At 45.0% G+C, this 23,038-nt stretch overlaps 1 protein-coding gene across 2 annotated transcripts in view; it reads left to right on the top strand.

Annotated features, from left to right (window-relative positions):
* Positions 1–23,038, top strand: part of RAI14 (retinoic acid induced 14) — a 221,298-nt gene that overhangs the window by 159,693 nt on the left and 38,567 nt on the right. For both annotated transcript variants that reach the window (XM_068250364.1, XM_068250356.1), the window contains exons 8-10: positions 12,387–12,493; positions 20,204–20,382; positions 20,515–20,543. In XM_068250364.1, the coding sequence (XP_068106465.1) occupies positions 12,387–12,493; positions 20,204–20,382; positions 20,515–20,543 (315 nt within the window). The remainder of the gene's footprint in view (positions 1–12,386; positions 12,494–20,203; positions 20,383–20,514; positions 20,544–23,038) is intronic.

Raw genomic sequence — 23,038 nt, 5'->3', positions numbered from 1 at the left:
GGGTGCGCATGTATACAGAGGAGGAATCCCAGAAGCCAACGGGGGACAAGCGCAGGCCGCGCCCAGGTGATGTATACCTTGCACGGGGCACCAGGGGGACATTTATCATTGGGGACAGGGCGGACAAATGCGACGCAAAAGCCTGATGCTGGATGGATTAAAGCATGAAATCGATCGGGAATCGTCCTGCGGTGTATAGGCAGCTGACAGATCTCTTTCTAATTAGAGAGAGATTTGTCTCTTGGTCAACTCTGCCCATCATCGCTAGATATATGGCTACCTTTATATTGCCATAGAATATGACAAACAGATCAATCGCTCTCTAATCTGATTCTGATCATAGAGGGATCGAGTCCCCCCCATACACTGCACACAAATTTTTTATAGATTTTGCAATAGATTTTTACTGCAAATTAATTACGGTGAGGGGCACATTGCGTCACAGATACCCATCAGATTTGATCACAGTGATTGATGCGTGTATGATCTGCTTAACCACTTAACGACCGCCCCCAGCCGATGGGCGGCGGCAAAGTCCGGGCCCAAACGACCGCAATACGCCCATCGGCGGGGGCGGCTGCGGGAGTGGCTATGCGGCGATCGCGTCATTCGTGACGCGATCAGCCGCCGGGGACTGGCTCCGCCCCCCGTTCGCCGTAACCCGCCGGCCGTTCGGAAGCGCCGGCGGGTTACTGGCATCCGGATCGCCGCTGCAACAGTGTATAATAGGCTTTGTAATGTATACAAAGCCTATTATACTGGCTGCCTCCTGCCCTGGTGGTCCCAGTGTCCGAGGGACCACCAGGGCAGGCTGCAGCCACCCTAGTCTGCACCAAACACACTGATTTCCCCCCCCCCTGCCCCCTGATCGCCCACAGCACCCCTCAGACCCCCCCCTGCCCACCCCCCAGACCACTGTTTGCACCCAGTCACCCTCCTAATCACCCATCAATCACTCCCTGTCACTATCTGTCAACGCTATTTTTTTTTTAAGTCCCTAATCTGCCCCCTACTCCCTCCTGATCACCCCCCCACCCCTCAGATTCTCCCCAGACCCCCCCCCCAGACCCCCCCCCCCCCCCCGTGTACTGTATGCATCTATCCCCCCTGATCACCTGTCAATCACCCGTCAATCACCCCCTGTCACTGCCACCCATCAATCAGCCCCTGATCTGCCCCTTGCGGGCAATCTGATCACCCCCCCACACCAATAGATCGCCCGCAGATCCGACATCAGATCACCTCCCAAATCCATTGTTTACATCTATTCTCTCCTCTAAACACCCACTAATTACCCATCAATCACCCCCTATCACCACCTGTCACTGTTACCCATCAGATTAGACCCTAATCTGCCCCTTGCGGGCACCCAATCACCTGCCCACACGTTCAGATTGCCCTCAGACCCCCCCCTTATCAATTCGCCCGTGCAATATTTACATCTGTTATTCCGGGTAATAACCCACTGATCACCTGTCAATCACCCATCAATCACCCCCTGTCACTGCCACCCATCAATCACCCCCTGTCACTGCCACCCATCAATCAGCCCCTAACCTGCCCCTTGCGGGCAATCTGATCACCCCCCCACACCAATAGATCGCCCGCAGATCCGACATCAGATCACCTCCCAAATCCATTGTTTACATCTATTCTCTCCTCTAAACACCCACTAATTACCCATCAATCACCCCCTATCACCACCTGTCACTGTTACCCATCAGATTAGACCCTAATCTGCCCCTTGCGGGCACCCAATCACCTGCCCACACGCTCAGATTGCCCTCAGACCCCCCCCTTATCAATTCGCCCGTGCAATATTTACATCTGTTATTCCGGGTAATAACCCACTGATCACCTGTCAATCACCCATCAATCACCCCCTGTCACTGCCACCCATCAATCACCCCCTGTCACTGCCACCCATCAATCAGCCCCTAACCTGCCCCTTGCGGGCAATCTGATCACCCACCCACACCAATAGATCGCCCGCAGATCCGACATCAGATCACCTCCCAAATCCATTGTTTACATCTATTCTCTCCTCTAAACACCCACTAATTACCCATCAATCACCCCCTATCACCACCTGTCACTGTTACCCATCAGATTAGACCCTAATCTGCCCCTTGCGGGCACCCAATCACCCGCCCACACCTCAGAACGCCCTCAGACCCCAGCCCTGATCACCTCGCCAGTGCATTGCTTGCATCTATTTCCCCCCTCTAATCACACCTTGAGACACCCATCAATCACCTCCTGTCACCCCCTAGCACACCTACCCATCAGATCAGGCCCTAATTTGCCCCGTGTGGGCTCCTGATCACTCGGCCAAACCCTCAGATCCCCCTCAGACCCCCTTCCGATCACCTCCCCAGTGCATTGATTGCATCTATTTTCCCCTCTAACCGCCCCCTGAGACACCCATCAATCACCTCCTGTCACCCCCCTAGCACTCCTATCCATCAGATCAGGCCCAATACATCCTGTCATCTAAGAGGCCACCCTGCTTATGACCGATTCCACAAAATTTGCCCCCTCATAGACCACCTGTCATCAAAATTTGCAGATGCTTATACCCCTGAACAGTCATTTTGAGAAATTTGGTTTCCAGACTACTCACAGTTTTGGGCCCGTAAAATGCCAGGGCAGTATAGGAACCCCACAAGTGACCCCATTTTAGAAAGAAGACACCCCAAGGTATTCTGTTAGGTGTATGATGGGTTCATAGAATATTTTATTTTTTGTCAAAAGTTAGCGGAAATTGGATTGTTATTGTTTTTTTCACAAAGTGTCATTTTTCACTAACTTGTGAGAAAAAATAAAATCTTCTATGAACTCACCATACCCCTAACGGAATACCTTGGGGTGTCTTCTTTCTAAAATGGGGTCACTTGTGGGGTTCCTATACTGCCCTGGCATTTTAGGGGCCCTAAACCGTGAGGAGTAGTCTAGAAAACAAATGCCTCAAAATGACCTGTGAATAGGACGTTAGGCCCCTTAGCGCACCTAGGCTGCAAAAAAGTGTCACACATGTGGTATCGCCATACTCAGGAGAAGTAGTATAATGTGTTTTGTGGTGTATTTTTACACATACCCATGCTGGGTGGGAGAAATCTCTCTGTAAATGGACAATTGTGTGTAAAACAAATAAAAAAATGTGTCATTTACAGAGATATTTCTCCCACCCAGCATGGTTATATGTAAAAATACACCACAAAACACATTATACTACTTCTTCTGAGTACGGCGATACCACATGTGTGACACTTTTTTGCAGCCTAACTGTGCTAAGGGGCCCAAAGTCCAATGAGTACCTTTAGGATTTCACAGGTCATTTTGAGACATTTGGGTTCAAGACTACTCCTCACGGTTTAGGGCCCCTAAAATGCCAGGGCAGTATAGGAACCCCACAAGTGACCCCATTTTAGAAAGAAGACACCCCAAGGTATTCTTTTAGGTGTATGATGAGTTCATAGAAGATTTTATTTTTTGTCACAAGTTAGCGGAAATTGATATGTATTGTTTTTTTTTTTCACAAAGTGTCATTTTCCGCTAACTTGTGACAAAAAAAAAATCTTCTATGAACTCACCATACTCCTAACAGAATACCTTGGGGTGTCTTCTTTCTAAAATGGGGTCACTTGTGGGGTTCCTATACTGCCCTGGCATTTTAGGGGCCCTAAACCGTGAGGAGTAGTCTAGAATCCAAATGCCTCAAAATGACCTGTGAATAGGACGTTAGGCCCCTTAGCGCACCTAGGTTGCAAAAAAGTGTCACACATGTGGTATCGCCGTACTCAGAAGAAGTAGTATAATGTGTTTTGGGGTGTATTTTTATACATACCCATGCTGGGTGGGAGAAATCTCTCTGTAAATGGACAATTGTGTGTAAAAAAAATCAAATAATTGTCATTTACAGAGATATTTCTCCCACCCAGCATGGGTATGTGTAAAAATACACCCCAAAACACATTATACTACTTCTCCTGAGTACGGCGGTACCACATGTGTGGCACTTTTTTGCACCCTAAGTGCGCTAAGGGGCCCAAAGTCCAATGAGTACCTTTAGGATTTCACAGGTCATTTTGCCACATTTGGTTTCAAGACTACTCCTCACGGTTTAGGGCCCCTAAAATACCAGGGCAGTATAGGAACCCCACAAATGACTCCATTTTAGAAAGAAGACACCCCAAGGTATTCCGTTAGGAGAATGGCGAGTTCATAGAAGATTTTATTTTTTGTCACAAGTTAGCGGAAAATGACACTTTGTGAAAAAAAACAATTAAAATCAATTTCCGCTAACTTGTGACAAAAAAAAAAAATCTTCTATGAACTCACCATACATCTAACGGAATACCTTGGGGTGTCTTCTTTCTAAAATGGGGTAATTTGTGGGGTTCCTATACTGTCCTGGCATTTTAGGGGCCCTAAACCGTGAGGAGTAGTCTTGAAACGAAATTTCTCAAAATGACCTGTGAAATCCTAAAGGTACTCATTGGACTTTGGGCCCCTTAGCGCAGTTAGGGTGCAAAAAAGTGCCACACATGTGGTATCGCCGTACTCAGGAGAAGTAGTATAATGTGTTTTGGGGTGTATTTTTCCACATGCCCATGCTGAGTGGGAGAAATATCTCTATAAATAGACAATTGTGTGTAAAAAAAATAAAAAAATTGTCATTTACGGAGATATTTCTCCCACCCAGCATGTGTATGTGTAAAAATACACCCCAAAACACATTATACTACTTTTCCTGAGTACGGCAATACCACATGTGTGGCACTTTTTTGCGGCCTAACTGCGCTAAGGGGCCCAAAGTCCAATGAGCATCTTTAGGCTTTACAGGGGTGCTTACAATTAGGCACCCCCCAAATGCCAGGACAGTAAACACACCCCACAAATGACCCCATTCTGGAAAGTAGACACTTCAAGGTATTCAGAGAGGAGCATAGTGAGTCTGTGGCAGATTTCATTTTTTTTTGTCGCAAGTTAGAAGAAATGGAAACTTTTTTTTTTTTTTTTTTTTGTCACAAACTGTCATTTTCCGCTAACTTGTGACAAAAAATAAAATCTTCTATGAACTCACCATGCCTCTCACTGAATACTTTGGGATGTCTTCTTTCCAAAATGGGGTCATTTGGGGGGTATTTGTACTATCCTGGAATTTTAGCCCCTCATGAAACATGACAGGTGCGCAGAAAAGTCAGAGATGCTTGAAAATGGGAAAATTCACTTTTGGCACCATAGTTTGTAAACGCTATAACTTTTACCCAATCCAATAAATATACACTGAATGTTTTTTTTTTTATCAAAGACATGTAGCAGAATAACTTTCGCGCTCAAATGTATAGGAAATTTTACTTTATTTGAAAAATGTCAGCACAGAAAGTTAAAAAAGTCATTTTTTTGACAAAATTCATGTCTTTTTTGATGAATATAATAAAAAGTAAAACTCGCAGCAGCAATCAAATAGCATCAAAAGAAAGCTGTATTAGTGACAAGAAAAGGAGGTAAAATTCATTTAGGTGGTAGGTTGTATGACCGAGCAATAAACCGTGAAAGCTGCAGTGGTCTGAATGGAGAAAAAGGCTCTGGTCCTTAAGGGGCGAAAAGACTGTGGTCCTGAAGTGGTTAAAGCGGACCTGAACTCAGAACTACCTCTCTGCTCTAAAAGATAAGCAACAGCATAATAATCTTTACAGAAAAAACATTTCCTTGTTACAGCTCATAGAGCTCCTTCAGAGATGCTGCAATGTAGTTACTTCCTGGTTTGCTGGGCTGGGAGTACAGAAAGGGTGAAACTCCTGTGCTTACATATTAGCTCTCAACTCAACAGACTCAACAGCTGGGAGCTCAAATTACACTAGCTCATTATTTTCTGAGAAGGGAGAATTATGTGGGCTGATCTCTATAAGCACATACAGGGTGGCTTTCTCTGTGTTTTTCTCTCTGAGTACAGCGATCCCCGACAACTAGACCAGCGATCAGCTGTCCGGATCAACTAGGCTAAGAGCCTTGTTCTCCCCATTCAAACACCCTGTGACTATCTTTGTCCGCCACTCCATCAGTTCTCCCTGCATAGCAACAGAACATGTGTCTGTTTAGCCTTTGCCCCGCACTGCCATCCAAGGGACTGAGTTCCGATCCCTCTTTGGTGACATTCCTCATAAGTGTGTATGAGCCTTAAAGCAGAGTTCCCCAACATTGTCCTCAAGGCCCACCAACAGTACATGTTTTGCAGAAGATCACAAACATTCACAGGTGGGGTAATTAGTGTTTCGGCAGAGCTGATTAACTACCTCTGTGGATTTCTACAAAACATGCACTGTTGGTGGGCCTTGAGGACAGGGTTGGAGAACACGCTTAGGAATACTGTAGGGGGGTCGGGGGAAAATGAGTTGAAGTTACCCGGGGCTTCTAATGGTCCCCCGCAGGCATCCTGTGCCCGCGCAGCCACTCACCGATGCTCTGGCCCCGCCTCCGGTTTACTTCTGGAATTTCAGACTTTAAAGTCTGAAAACTACTGTGCCTGCGTTGCCGTTTCCACGCTCCTGCTGATGTCACCAGGAGCGTACTGCGCAGGCACAGACCATACTGGGCTTGTGCTGTACACTCCTCAGTGTTCTCCCCAGAATTTTTTTCCAGCCGGGTGGCATGAAAGAGTAGCCGGGTGGTGTTCGAGTTGCGAGGGGGGGGGGGGGATTTTTTTCCCCCTTACAGTATAAGGAGGAGAATGAGTTGAGCCAGGTGCTCCTCAAAATTAGCCAGGTGAAGCAACTGTCTTAAAGAGCTTGGGAAGAACACTACAAATGGGTGTTACAGTTGCATTTCATGGGGAGACTGGTTTGGGCATCATGGTGACGTAGTGGTTAGCACTCTTTCCTTGCAGCGCTGGGTCCCCCGTTTGAATGCCAGCCAGGGCACCATCTACAAGTTTGTATGTTCTCTCAGTGTGTGTGGGTTTCCTCTGGGCACTCCGGTTTCCTCCCACATCCTAAAACCACACAGATAAGTTAATTGGCCCCCCCTAAATTGGCCCTAGACTACAAAACATACACTACATGATACATACATATGACATATGACTATGGTAGGAATTAGATTGTGAGCCGCTCTAAGGGACAGTTAAATGACAAGACAATATACTCTGTACAGCACTGCAGAAGATGTTTGTGCTATATAAATACCAAATAATAATAATAATACGGGATTGAGACAGAAACGAGTCAGCAGCAGCCTCCATCCCCTCCAAGTCAGCTAATCTAAATTGCAGGTCAATGCAGTCATGTTTGTTTTATCATTTGTTTTATCACGTCCCCTAGCTTGACAGCTCCCTGCCCTCTCACAAGCTGAAAAATCAGATAAAACGTGCTCCTGCTGGTTAGAGGACAATAGCAGAGACCTCATCCAGTGGAAGGGAGATCATTACTTATCTGCAGAGTTTACAACTTCTCCCACCACATCAGAAGAGCGTGTGTGTTGAAGTCAAGTAGCCGGGGAAAAAGGGGGCGGGGCGGCAGAACTCCGTGCCCTGCACTGCCCGATCACATGTGACTCAGCCTCGGAGCTGCCTGGAAAGGATGGGACTGGCTGCTGACATTCATGCAGCCAGCCCAGGGCAGAGGAAACAATTGTCCATATTTGCTGGGGAGTGAGAGTCTGCCTGCAGCCCCAGGCTCTCTCCCCAGCCTCAAGTCACACAGCATTAGCCTGCCAGCATGTGTATGCGGACGGCTGCTGTTCTGTCTTATCGTGCTGCCCAAGTCCCGCCCCTTACAACCCGCCCAGCCAATCACAGCTCCAATAGGAAGGTGAGGTCACCCAGGCAGAGGAGCGCTCCTGCACTGTAAAGCGATGGCTTTTGCTTGCGATGGCTTTTGCTTCCGTGCCCCAGCCGAACGCTCCTGCCTGCAGATTACAGCAGTGACATTTGCTAGCTACGCAAGTGCATACCAACAGGCGGGCGGGGTTTCAAAACACCCGGGCGGCCCGCCCACCTAATTAAGCCTGGGGAGAACACTGCTCCTGGTGACGTCAGTGGGAGAGAGGACACGGCAACGCAGGCACACTGGTTTTCTGACTTTAAAGTCTGAAATTCCAGAAGTGAACCGGAGGCGGGGCCGGAGCATCGGTGAGTGGCTGCGCGGGCACAGGATATCTGCGGGGGACCATTAGAAGCCCCGGGTAAGTTCAACTCATTTTCCCCTGACCCCCCTACAGTATTCCTAAGCGTGTTCTCCAACCCTGTCCTCAAGGCCCACCAACAGTGCATGTTTTGTAGAAATCCACAGAGGTAGTTAATCAGCTCTGCCGAGACACTAATTACCCCACCTGTGAATGTTTGTGATCTTCTGCAAAACATGTACTGTTGGTGGGCCTTGAGGACAATGTTGGGGAACTCTGCTTTAAGGCTCATACACACTTATGAGGAATGTCACCAAAGAGGGATCGGAACTCAGTCCCTTGGATGGCAGTGCGGGGCAAAGGCTAAACAGACACATGTTCTGTTGCTATGCAGGGAGAACTGATGGAGTGGCGGACAAAGATAGTCACAGGGTGTTTGAATGGGGAGAACAAGGCTCTTAGCCTAGTTGATCCGGACAGCTGATCGCTGGTCTAGTTGTCGGGGATCGCTGTACTCATGCTACACTCTTGACCCTTTTGCAGCCAATTTAGTTAGAGGCTTTCAGGTGCTTCAAGCCAATTTATTTTAGCACATTTTGTATTTCTTATTTGTTACATTTTCTTGCTTCTAGTTAGTACAGATGTAATGTGCATTTATGGCCACTTGTCACTAGGGGGCAGTGTGAGACAATAACAGAGGACTTCTGCTTTTAGTTTCTATATCCTCTGCTAGGAGAGAGAGAGCGAAGCATTCCAAAGGATTTACAGCACAACAAGTTCTGCCAACTGAGGTCAAAATAATTGCACTTGTCTTAAACAAGATAATTATTGAGGCTGCTAATGGGTTAAAGGACAACTGAAGTGAGAAGAATATGGAGGTTGCTATATATATTTCCTTTTAAACAATACCAGTTGCCCGGCAGCCCTGCTGGTCTATTTGGCTGCAGTAGTGTCTGAATAATTCCAGAAACAAGCATGCAGCTAATCTTGTCAGATCTGACAATAATGTCAGAAACACCTGATTTACTGCATGCTTGTTCAGGGGCTATGGCTAAAAGTATTAGGGCCAGAGGATCAGCAGGATAGCCAGGCAACTGGTATTGCTTAAAGAGACTCTGTAACAATTTTTTCAGCCTTAGTTCTTCTATCCTATGAGTTCCTATGCCTGTTCTAATGTGCTGGGGCTTACTACAGCTCTTCCTAATTACACTGTCTCTGTAATAAATCAATGTATCTTTCCTCTGTCCTGTTTGTCGGGCTAAAGCTTGATTGTGTGGAATGTGCAGGGCTGCTTGTGATTGGTAGAAGCGATACACACCCTCTGCAGGCCCCCTGCATACTCACACACTATGCTTAGCTGAGCCTATTAGAAGCTGGTTAGTTTGTTTGTAAACATTGCCTAAAACTGTTAATTACAAGCCAGGATTGCAGCAGAGAGTGGCAGAAACAGCACAGAGGGGCACAGGAGAAAATAAGGAATAGAATGGTATGCTTTTTAGTGTAAGAATATTAGAGTACAGATTCTCTTTAAAAGGAAATAAATATGGCAGCCTCTATATCTCTCACTTCCTTTAAAGCCCACAGAGGCACAAGTGCTGTTGCCTGAAGGGATCGGGACTCAATGAGAATTTGGGGGCCGAGTGCTGTACAGACACATCACTAGCATAGAGGTCAGTGGGCATAGCCCCTAATTAGATAAAAGGTCTGTACTCTCAGCTTGCCACCCCAGTCTAGTGTCAACATCATTATCTGCTTCTCTTTCACCATTTCCCACTGCGTTATCCTCCTGTATGTAGAGCGTAAGATATCATTTAGCTTACTGATCTGGATAAAGAGCGACCTATTAAGCCCTGTCGTCTTGTCATCAGTGCCAGACTCTGCGCTCTATAATTTACTGTACGCATTAAGTGGAGGCTTTTAGTGAAAAATTATACTGTACACTTCAATTCCTACCTAATAAATACACAGTGTAAGCCAGCTGTCAAGTCAATTACAGTTTATACAAGGATAAGGAGATACATGTGTGTCTCTCCACGCTGCACTTGATTCTTATAGTAATAAAATACATGCCAGATTATAGAGGTCGTGCGGAGTGCTTGTCAGTGTTATGTGGCTTTTATTATACAAACTTCCAGCCATTCACCGCACAGTTCCTTTTGTGAAGGGAAATTCCACTGGTTTTCAGTCAAATTTTGATTTACAGTATAATATGTAGTTTCATGTAGTTTTTTTTCCCCTTAAACGGATCCGAGATGAAAAACTAACTATAGCATGTAACTTGACAATATATCTTATCTAAGGTTTAGATGATTATCTCTTCCTGTGATATAATGAGAGCAGCCATGTTCTGTCACATCACACAGGCAAGCTGATAGCATCTCCAGCCCTCAGCCTGTGAAAACTCCACTTCCCTCTTTGCCCCTTTGGCTCTAAAATCTTGTGCATGCTTCAGCAAAAGCCGCCTCCTCCTCCCCAGGCTGAGCTCCCTTGAGCACTTGCAGCATGGGACTCGGAATGCCTAGGCACTGGAGAAGCTGGGGGGGGGGGGGGGGGGGGACATTCAGTTACATGCAATTAGGTAATGCATGAAATTAAAAAAAGCATTTGGGAGGAAGAATGCCCAATAAACTATATGTAAGGGGCAAGAAAATGAAGGCAGCAAAAGTTTGTCTCGGATCCACTTTAATTGGATCTTAACTTTGTACACACTTTACAGTAAAGTCGGTCGAGGGGGCTGTTATGCTCAGTACACACTATGAGATATTCTGGCAGATTTATTGTCAGATTGATTATTTTCAACTTGTCCAATCTGATTTCTGATCGTTTTCCAATCGATTTCCTGTAGAAATTAACGTAAAACAGTCAGAAATCAATCAGGAATCAGATCGGATGTGTTGGAAATTATCTATCTGACAGTAAATCTACCAGAAAATCTTATAGTGTGTATGTAACATTATAGGGTTTACGCGATGGCTGAGCACATTTTTCCCCTGCTAACCCCACTGGGACCAGATCCCCTTGGGCGACATCGCTGGGCCAGCCTGTACAGACACATGGGGCTTGATTCACAAAGCGGTGCTAATGCATAGCACGCAATGTGATGCGCGCGAAGGTTTGCGCCTGTAAAGGTAGAGCGCAGGTAACTCGGCAAAGTGCACGCATTACCGCATGACAACCTTCGGCTGCGCGCACGTGTAAACCTTTGCGTGTGTCATATTGCACGCTAAATGCATAGCACGGTCGTGCCCATTAGCTGTATATCTGACAACGCATTCTGTTGCTATGCAGGGGGGGGGGGGGGGGGAAGGAACAATGTTAGAGATGGCAGGTGGAGATGCGGCATTGTCTTAGTACGGCAAATGGCTTGCAGAGAGGCCGTCGCGGGTCAGGCACCTCTGTACACACGACTGACTATCAGTTAAGGTGGTTATTATCGGCCGCCTCGGCCAACTTAAAGAGAATCTGTAATAAAAAAATAAAAACCTCTGGGGGATACTTACCTCGGGAGGGGGAAGCCTCTGGATACTAACGAGGCTGAACCGCATCCAGGTAAATATTTACCTACCGCGATCCTGCGCAGGCACATTAGCGGCTCTCCATCTGCTTTAAGGTGGAAATAGCCAAACCCAACCGCATCCGCTCAACTGCGCAGGCACAAGTCCTTTGTGTCTGCGCAGTAGAGCGAATGCGATTGGGTTCGGCTATTTCCGCCTTACCAGAACGAAGTACAGAGCCTCTTTAAGTCAGACGTGTGTGCAAGGCATTAGGAGCAGCAGGGATCAGGTGACCTTTTCCCTTGGCTGGAGGTCACATGATTGAGGAGCGCCTTCAGTAAAGGTGTGCACAGATGCTCCAACTTCATTGCGTTTATTCTATTTGCATTTCTGTCTGGTGAAAATCTAACGGTGAACCACAATGTCGCTTTGAGATCCGTTACGACCGATCATAAAACAAAGAAGTAATGTTGTTGCCTTGCTTTGTCCTTCTTACTTCAGGGTTGTTTTCCCCCCTTCCCTCTCTTCCATAAAGGAGATTAGGCAGAGCAGCGTGTCTGTACAGCAGTTTTTCCTAATAATGTCGCTCAGAGCGTTCGCTAGCGATCATTCCTGATAACAGTGATGGAGAGTCTGTAAATAGCTTTAGAAAGACTTGCTATATAATGAAATTCCAAGTTTGTAATGTCCTGTAGAAGTATGTGAAGGGTGAATTTCAATTATACACCAAGACTCAGGAATATGTACTGACTGCTTGTTCCTGTGCAGGATGGGAACAGCCCTCTTCTGATCGCAGTCCAGCACGGCCACATAGAAACCTGCAAGTGTCTCCTGGATCACAAAGCTGACATTAATGTCACAGACAAGAATGGGAAGTAAGTGTATTGTCTATCTCTATCCCTCTGGTCCCGTCACACACTCTCGCTCATCTAAAGCTACATACACATGCAGGGCACTAAAGCCCCCAAATCCACTTGTTATTTCCACACACTGATATTGCAGACGACCAGCTCATCTAAATACAGTGCACACAAGCGGAAATGACAGTATGCACCAGGGCTGGTCAGAGCAATTTTGGGTACCTGGAGTCGGAGGTTTCAACAAATTGAGGAGTCGGAGTCGGATGATTTTTTTAACCAAATCCATAGTCTTTGTAAAAATTAGACGTTGGAGTAGAGGAGTTGGAGCAATTTTGGGTACCTGGAGTTGGAGTCGGTGGTTTTATAAATTGAGGAGTCGGATGATTTTTGTATCGACTCCACAGCCCTGATATGCTCAACATTTCCACATTCGGTAGAACAATGTCGTTCCAACGACAATGTACACACGTGGCCAACTGCACGTTACCTGGCCAACAGTCTTGTGAGTTGATCTGCTAGACAGGTCTGGAAAAATGCCTGATATCAGTCGCTCATCATGTTTTTGTCTGTATTTTGTCACCAACGTGGCAAAATCGGTGGTTTGTTATACCCATGTTCGTCTGACCTCCCAATTCTCGCCCATGACGGTCGTTATCACCCGCTACGGCTGAGTTCAGACCAGCGTGGGTATGGGCCTTAAGGTCCATACTCATGCCAAGATTTAGTCTGTCATTGTCACAGACAAACGTTCGTTCCAGCCGACATTTTGTAACTATCGTTATCTGAAAAAGCGGCAAATGACAGTTAAAGATGGAAGATTTATGACGACCCTTGTTTGTTTTGAAAGACAGCTATGACGGTTCAAATTGGAAATTATTGTTTAACGATACCCACGCGTACAGATCGTTAAACAATGTTTATGTTAAAGTCAATGGAACTTTCTCCTTCGCAATGTTGGTTGTTCGGATCATGTCGCTTAAGATCTTGAAAGATTGTGGAGCGGTCATTTGTCAGTAGATTTCCACAATCTATCCTTCCACGGGTACATAGCTTTATGTGTGTAGATGACAGGTCCACTTTGAAACTCTTTGGTTCAAGTTACTTTGTAATCCCTCCATAGCATTCCCAGTGATTATAGAGATCCCATCTGCTCTGTACTCTCATGGGACTGGTAAGGGTCAGCTGATAAGACAGGCACTGTTTACAGATACACATTATTGTCTCATGGAACAAGAATTCCATCTCACAGCTTGAGGTATGTTTTTAAAGGATTGTGTTCAGCCTGTACTTTATTTTGGACGGATTAATGGCTGTTTAAAATAGATGACTTATTGCGAAGCCTCATATATCTTCCTAGCTGATGAAACGGTGGATTTTTGCATTCCTCATGTGTGCGTAAACTCCCCGCTATGACCAATCTGAGCGTGGCCGTGCTGAAACTTCACATTTAAAAATAGAGTGGACATGGCTCGGCCAGGAGACTGATGTGATCAAAAATAGCTACATTATAAAGAGTTCCTCGTTTAGCCTCCTATTTTTGCATATGATAGTAAATTTGCATCAATCAATATTAATAATAATAATGTACCCATACCTCCCAACATTTTGAGATAAGAAAGAGGAACACTTAAAGAGACACTGAAGCGGGAGAAAAAAATGATGATATAATGAATTGGTTGTGTAGTAGGGGGAATTACTAGAACATTGGTAGCAAAAAAAAAAATATTCTCATATTTTTATTTTCAGTTATACAGCTTTTTTTTTTATAACATTGCATCATTCTCTAATATTTGAAGTTTACAAATTACTCAGCATTCTAAATGTTTTGACCAGGCAGTGAACTTTTGACCTGTCCTGAACTGTTCTCTGCAAAAGTAAAACACAATACAGCTGAGATAACCAAATCAGAAGTCAGAGCTCTCCATGACTTTCAAAGTCGTAGAGCTCAATGGCCATTTGCATAGATAACAACTGGAGTTTCTTAACTCTTCCTGTATGGGAAACAAATATTAGACTTATGTCTCTGCTCCTAATGCTTTATTTCTTAGCTGCACTACACATACAAATCATTATATCATTTTTTTTTTTTGCTTCAGTGTCTCTTTAAAGAGGAGCTGTCAGCCATACTATCTCAGAAACAATAACACATATATAAGTAGATAAATACTTGCTCTACTTACATAACACATGTATTCCTCTGTCCACGTTTTGATTTTAGTGATTTTTCTACAGTAAAAAAAGGGAAAATCCTTCTTAGCATTTCCCATTTTAAGTTTGGCTTTTTTAAAGCCAATTCTGATGTCATTTCCTCCCTTAGTCTCCTCTGCCTGATTTGCCCGCCCTTTACTATAGAAAGTGCATTGTCTCAGCATGAGAAATATTGGCCAATCAAAGAGGAACAGAGGTGTGGGAGGGGAAAACAGGAGGGAAAGCGGCTTCAGCCAATCAGGCTGCATTAGTTAAGTCTGAAGGGAAGTACAGAAGGAAAAAAGGACAACCAGCATGCTTTGCAACTTCTTTTTTGTGTACCAAATGTTGTGTGTACCAAATAAGAGTCAGTTAACTGGGGAATGATCATCTATCAACAAGAAAAGTAATAGAGATCTTAACTTTTGGATTGCCTGATTATCATCCTTATCACTTGTTTACCAGATAAAAATAAAGAGTTGATTTTATGCCCGGCAGTTACTTTTTAAAGACACGCCCCTGCCACACCCCTCACCACGCATATTATAAAGAATTCAGAAACAAAGGTATTGTTTTATGATCATTCAAACCACACTGGTCCTCTCTATCATCATTCATTTTCTTCATGATAACATTTGAAAAGAAGAAATATATCAATTTGATGGGAATAAAGTTTAGAGTCAGTTAAACACATTTTTAGTAGAAACATAAATATATTAACACAGATTTGTACATCATTCCTGAAAGAGGGAGAAAGAGGGATAGAGGGATTTGGTTATGATAGCGTTCTTCATACCCCAGGGGGAACCCGGAGGTGCGGCAGGGATTTTGTTCCCAAAGCGTTCCTCATACCCCAGGGGGAACCCGGAGGTGCGGCAGTAACTAGTGTTGCCTTAAACAAAGGTAAAAATAGGAATTAAAACGCGGCAAAGCTAAGTCTTTTTTGGTTGGGGAAAGCCATTTTTGGCAGCTGATGATCTTCTGGAAAAAAAAATGCGGCGTGTGTGCGAATGGCGGGAAACATTCAGTACTGGCGCTGCCCATTCATTTGAACAGGAGCACTTAAACGTTGAGCGCCGTGGTTGTTCTTCACCACCTGGCAGTCATCCGTGTGAATTAGGCCTAACCCTCTCTTTCTGTGGTTGTTATTCTGCACTAGCACACTGTCAGAACGGAAGTCCTTAAAGCCAATATTTGACAAGCTCTTAACACTCTCCTGAGGGCAAAATAAGAGGAGAGAACGGTGGAATGCATGGAGAGAACACTCCACATGATTTTGGATGAGGAGTCTCCCTGGAGAGGTCCTGTAGTTGCTCCAGCAGTCATGCTATGTCAGCTAGTGTTGTCCGGATCATGAACGATTCGGATCTTTGATCCGAATCTATTTTATGAGTCGATCATCCGAATCATCAAAATGAGTGATTCGGATCGCAAAAGGGGCGGGGCCATGAGCGACACGCCCCCTCTCAGCGGGCAGCGGGGTCCTGGAAGCAGAACACAGAGGGATTGCTCTGTTGGATGGGAGGCAGCCTTGCAGGGAGACAGGTAGATGAGAGAGAGAGGACATGGGTGCCACTGCCAGATATGTGTAGAGCACACATACTGGCTATAACGTGCTGCCCAATATAGGCTGTCTGTTCCGTAGTGCTGCACAGTGATCACATGGGAAGCTTTTGGCTCAGCACAGCTCAGTAACTTTGCAGGCACTGTGATTGAAAGGCAATATAATCCTCCTGCACTCCGCACTAAACAGCTGCACTTATCTTCTGGGAATGCTTTCTTTCACTGTGCGACCTTTTCTTTCAAAGTGTACAGATGAGCATATAGGTGAAATATATGTAAAGCATATGACTTCAGCATGTGGGTATTACGTGCAAACATTTCTGCTCTCTGCTCGTCCCTTCTCTGTCCACTCCCTGCCCTCTGTCCATCTTCTCCCCTTCTCTGTGTGTCCACCCCTCCCCTTCTCCTGTCCACAGACCTGTCCTGCTGTTCATTATACCCCCGAATGCTTCCGGTAGTAAAATGATCCGAGATTCGGATCAAAGATCCGGATCTCTTCAATGATCCGATTCGAATCATCCGGATCATTGAAAAGATCCGAACTTCCCATCTCTAATGTCAGCACTTGAACTCTGATTCATGTGTAGCAGTAAACACCATGTTACGGATCCTTGTTACTAATTACTGTAAAGGGTGGCATGCCTGGACTTTTAGGCTGCATCGTATACTTAAACTGCACAAACATTCTCAAGGACCAGAGCGTAATATGCTTCATTTCACACATTTTGTCTACAGGGCAGCAGACATTTCAGCTTTGATGGTATTATTCAGATAGTTCCAGCTTTTTCCTTATACAGTGGGTTGCAAAAGTATTCGGCCCCCTTGAAGTTTTCCACATTTTGTCACATTACTGCCACAAACATGAATCAATTTTATTGGAATTCCACATGAAAGACCAACACAAAGTGGTGTACACATGAGAAGTGGAACGAAAATCATACGTGATTCCAAACATTTTTTACAAATAAATAACTGCAAAGTGGTGTGTGCGTAATTATTCGGCCCCCTTTGATCTGAGTGCAGTCAGTTGCCTATAGACATTGCCTAATGAGTGCTAATGACTAAATAGAGTGCACCTGTGTGTAATCTAATGTCAGTACAAATACAGCTGCTCTGTGAGGGCCTCAGAGGTTGTCTAAGAGAATATTGGGAGCAACAACACCGTTAAGTCCAAAGAACACACAAGACAGGTCAGGGATCAAGTTATTGAGAAATTTAAAGCAGGCTTAGGCTACAAAAGATTTCCAAAGCCTTGAACATCCCATGGAGCACTGTTCAAGCGATCATTTAGAAATGGAAGGAGTATGGCACAACTGTAAACCTACCAAGACAAGGCCATCCACCTAAGCTCACAGGCCGAACAAGGAGAGCGCTGATCAGAAATGCAGTCAAGAGGCCCATGGTGACTCTGGACGAGCTGCAGAGAGCTCAGGTGGGAGACTCTGTCCATAGGACAACTATTAGTCATGCACTGTACAAAGTTGACCTTTATGGAAGAGTGGCTAGAAGAAAGGCATTGTTAACAGAAAGCATAAGAAGTCCCATTTGCAGTTTGCCACAAGCCATGTCGGGGACACAGCATCAACCATGTGGAAGAAGGTGCTCTGGTCAGATGAGACCAAAATGGAATTTTTTGGCCAAAATGCAAAATGCTATGTGTGGCAGAAAACTAACACTGCACATCACTCTGAACACACCATCCCCACTGTCAAATATGGTGGTGGCAGCATCATGCTTGGGGGGTGCATCTCTTCGGCAGGGGCAGGGATGCTGGTCAGAGTTGATGGGAAGATGGATGGAGCCAAATACAGGACAAACTTGGAAGAAAATCTCTTGGAGACTGCAAAAGACTTGAGACTGGGGCGGAGGTTCACCTTCTAGCAGGACAATGACCCTAAACATAAAGCCAGGGCAACAATGGAATGGTTTAAAACAAAACATATCTATGTGTTGGAATGGCCCAGTCAACGTCCAGATCTAATTCCAATCGAGAATCTATGGCAAGATTTGAAAACTGCTGTTCACAAACGCTGTCCATCTAATCTGACTGAGCTGGATCTGTTTTGCAAAAAAGAATGGGCAAGGATTTCAGTCTCTAGATGTGCAAAGCTGGTAGAGACATACCATAAAAGACTGGCAGCTGTAATTGCAGCAAAAAGTGGTTCTACAAAGTATTGACTCAGGGGGCTGAATAATTACGCACACCCCACTTTGCAGTTATTTATTTGTAAAAAAAAAAAAGGTTTGGAATGATGTATGATTTTTGATCCACTTCTCACATGTACACCACTTTGTATTGGTCTTTAATGTGGAATTCCAATAAAATTGATGCATGTTTGTGGCAGTCATGTGACAAAATGTGGAAAACTTCAAGGGGGCCGAATACTTTTGCAACCCACTGTATATACATTAGAGAACTCAACTAACTGGATGTCCTGACCAACCTTCACAAAACACCGACAGTACTCACACTGGTAAAGGCCAACTTCTTAGGCTGATTGTGGGCTCTGCTGTGCTGGGTTCCACTGCTCCCCCAAGGCTCTTCTCTCCACACTAAATCTTCTACACTAAATCGCTCCATATTTTATTTTCTGAAAATTCACCCGCTAAGCTGCCACCATCCACATCTGCAAAAAAAACAAATTTAGTACCTGTTTTCAGAATCGCTGCTAGGCCTCATTTTTTGGGAATGCTGAATGCTTCACGGTGCACTCCACACTGATCCCTCTCTCTTGCGGTCCATACAGAGGCCACCATGGCAGGACAGATGCCACCAGGCAGGACAGAGGCTACCAGGGCAGGACAGATGCCACCAAGGCAGGTCAGATGCCACCAGGCAGGACAGAGGCTACCAGGGCAGGACAGATGCCACCAAGGCAGGTCAGATGCCACCAAGGCAGGACAGAGGCTACCAGGGCAGGACAGATGCCACCAAGGCAGGTCAGATGCCACCAAGGCAGGTCAGATGCCACCAAGGCAGGTCAGATGCCATCAAGGCAGGCAAGATGCGCTGTGCATTATCACCTGCATGCATGCACACTGAGAGGGCACACAGGAGTGGGTAGTAGTAGAGGGTTGCAGCCAGCATATCTCAGCAAGGCTGGCCAGTCCAGCTTTACCGGGGCAGTTCACGTCATCTTAAAGGACACCTGAAGCGAAAATAAACTAATGAAATAAATGATTGTATTTATCTTCCTTCTCCTAAAAATGACTTTTTAAGATATTCCACAGTTTTATTTTATGTTTAAATCTACTTTTTAAGTTTTAACTGTTTTATTGTTTTTGCTCAATGACACATTCGTTGAAGTATGCCAGAGCTAAAATCTATGAACTATTGGCCCCTTTTATCTCTTTCCTGCTCTCAGAAGCCATTTTCTGCTAGGAAAGTGTTTTATAGTTGGAATTTCTTATCAGCGAGGGTCACACTGTAGCCACTTCCTGTCTGAGTCAGGACTGAGTCAGCCACTTACATACCTGATATTTAACTCTTTCAGGCAGAGAAAGAAAAAAGGAGCACAGCATAGTTATTAGTGTGCTTGGCATTGTACATACACATGTCTATCTCATCATGTCACACGTCACTTCGGGTATCCTTTTAACTTTACAGTCCAAATTGGTTTAGAAGCAATTTGTTTTTTATTTACACTGTATTGTCCTAGGCCCACCTCTAGGATAAAAATGCCCAGCTAAGCCCAGCTACTCGGTGGTCCGCCTTCCCCTGAACAACTCCCTCCCCCCTCCCCTCTCCGGAACTGCTGAAGGTTCCAGCAATGACGTAACACTGGGACTCTCGCTTTACTGTACATTGACAAACCCATGATCTGATACTGAATGTCTTCTACCAGCCTAGCTGCACGGTATACCAGCCTAGCTTTAAGGGTATATTCTATACATACTGAGCCTTTAGTGTGTCACTAGAGGTGATGAGCAGGACATTTGTAGGACTGTCTGACGTGTTCTTTGTTCCTCTGGCAGGTCTCCTCTGATGTTGGCATGTGAAACTGGCCAATTCAATATAGTGGATCTTCTGGTGCAGCGAGGAGCCAATCTGACGCTGACCGACGCCTTGGGCCACGATGCCCTTCATTATGCCAGAATATCAGGAAACCCGCACACCCTCACCCTCCTCTTGTCCAGGACGAGCCAAGAGAGTGGTACGTGCTGCCAGCTTTTATAGGAACGCAAAAGTGACAGCCCATCTCATCCAAACCAGCAGTGGGACCATTCTGGTGATCTGTTCATTGACAATCCTTCCTAAATCTCTCACCTTTTTGTTTCTCCTACAGGACCGCGGAGCCCAAACAAGCCATCCCAGGTACTTCTATTCAGTAATGAAATAACAGCCGCTAGCGCTTACAATAATGCAAATATCCATGATTGTATGAACGGCAGTGACCTCCACAGGTCCAATGCTGACCACACATGTGACAATCTGAGCAATAACTTGGCAATCTAAATGTTATTTCTGCAGCGTTAGGGCAGGCATACACTAGTGGACACATTTAATAGGTTGGGTGTTCAATTTGTTTGTTAACTAAATGTTGATTGGGACACAGTGTTCTCCCCAGACATTTTTTCAAGCCGGGTGGCATCAAAAAGTAGTTGGGTGTGGCAAGATAAGCGAATGCAGGGCAGGTTCTTCTGTGTGCAACTCTGCTTACAGAATAGGAGGAGGTGAGCCAATGACAGCCGGGTGGTCACCAAAACTAGCCGGGTGGAGCACCCGGCTAAAAGAGCCTGGGGAGAACACTGGGGACAGTCCAGTTTTCAGAAGATTGATCTGGAAGGTGGGGGGGGGAGGGATTAGGTTATAAGAAGTAGTACAAGAGTGAGGTACTATAGCTTTGTAGTGCTGCAAGCTATTTAAAGGGAACCTGAAGTGAGAGACATTTGGAAGCTGCCATCTTCATCCTCTAATAAACAATGCCAGTTGCCTGACTTCTGCTCTGGTGATCTGCCTCCAATACTAGAAGTCACTGGCCCAGAATGAGCAGATCAGATGCTCTGACTCCACTGGCTGCATACTTGTTGCAGGTGTGTAACTCAAAAAATGAAACCTAAAGCTCAGTATGACGGCGACTGGCATTGTTTATAAGAGAATGAAGATGGCAGCCTCCGTATTCCTCTGACTTCAGGTTCTGTTTAAGAGGTTGTGAAAAGGAGAAAAAAAATAGGTTAGATATTTGCTAAATTGCTGCATATGATGCAATATTGATTGGAGCAAGACGGTAAACAATCAATAACTGGTAATAACAGGTAGCCAGCAATCATTTGCCACACCCACCAACGTACAGCTAGGCATACATGGTTCAATTAACGCCAGATATGCCAAGCTGCTCAATCCCTCTCCGATTAGAAATCGATTGAATAGTGATCAGTTCCTACACCACACTACACACTCAGGCCCATATGCACTTCAGTTTCTCCTGAGTTTTCTCCTAGGTGAGATTTTCTCAACTTATAATAATATGCCTTTCAAGCCACCAGCAAGCAAGAAAATACTCAAAATTAACAATACCCTTTCACCAACTTTTGGCTACTTTTTCAAATTGTAAAATACTCAAAATTTAGTTTAAAGAGAAGATGAAAATTATTTCCTAGGAGATAACTCAGGTGAAAAAAATGTATTGCAGATGGGCCTCAGTCTCAATAGATTTGATTAAAGAGAAACCGTAACCAAGAATTGAACTTCATCCCAGTCAGTAGCTGATACCCCCTTTCCCAGGAGAAATCTATTCCTGTTCTCTAACGGATCATCAGGGGGCTCTGTATGGCTGATATTGTGGTGAAACCCCTCCCACAGTGTGATGTCAGCGCCTCACAGCACTGAGGTCCTGACATCACACTGTGGGAGCCTTGTTGATTCATGGGAAATAACAGCTGTTTCCAACTGCCAAAAAAAGCAAGCAGCATCTCCTTCCACTGACATCACCTGCCAGCAATAAAAATGACACCATGTGATAAATGTCAGAATGTAAATCAGGGAGATGAAAGATTTTACAATGAGCAAACACTGACTAAATCATTTATACGTAATTATTGTAAAAATTAAGCACTTTTTTATTATATTATTTTCACTGAAGTTCCTCTTTCAATATCTGTTTATCATCAGTTGAACTCAGAGATGAATTAAGATGTCATGAGTCCCTAGGAAAGGTAGTATATTTGGGGGCCCCTTGTGTTCTTTTTGGTAAACTGAAGTTGAGAGAGGCCAGAGAATGTGGCAGGTGGTCTCCCCCCAAGCAGCTGCCTAGGTTGCCTGCTCTGGTTGAACCGCAAGCATTGAACCACTCAATGCAGTGCAATAGATTACCATTAATCCCATTACACTCCTCCCCCACCCATTCACACTGCAATTTCCCAACATATCCGGTCAAACCTTTGAGCATAAGAATCACTTGGGATATTTAGGGGGCCAGAAGACCCAGCTTGTCAACATGAGCAAGAAGTGCAGGCTGATTGACCAACTATTCAGTGCTGGTCATGTCTAGGAGAACTCATGGAGAAGCATATGATTTGTTTGATCAGCTGATAGATTTGCAAAGCTCTGATTTGCTGTGATCACATCCTGCTTTAGCACATGACTAGCAAATCAAAGGCTTGCATATCTATCACCTGACCAAACTGATTACATGCTTCTCCATGCGTTCTCCTGGACATGACCACCACTATTCAGTTGTTGGGGAGGTGTCACATAGGCTCTTACATGGTAACTGTATTCTAATCAATCATCGGTTCATTTAATCAAAACAATTGATTTAATCAGGGTTTATAAGAAAACACAATTTTAATCAGATTTTCAATCAAATT

This window comes from Hyperolius riggenbachi, chromosome 1 (genome assembly GCF_040937935.1).
Source record: "Hyperolius riggenbachi isolate aHypRig1 chromosome 1, aHypRig1.pri, whole genome shotgun sequence".
Lineage (NCBI taxonomy): Eukaryota > Metazoa > Chordata > Amphibia > Anura > Hyperoliidae > Hyperolius > Hyperolius riggenbachi.
This window is presented reverse-complemented; position numbering and strand designations above follow the sequence as displayed.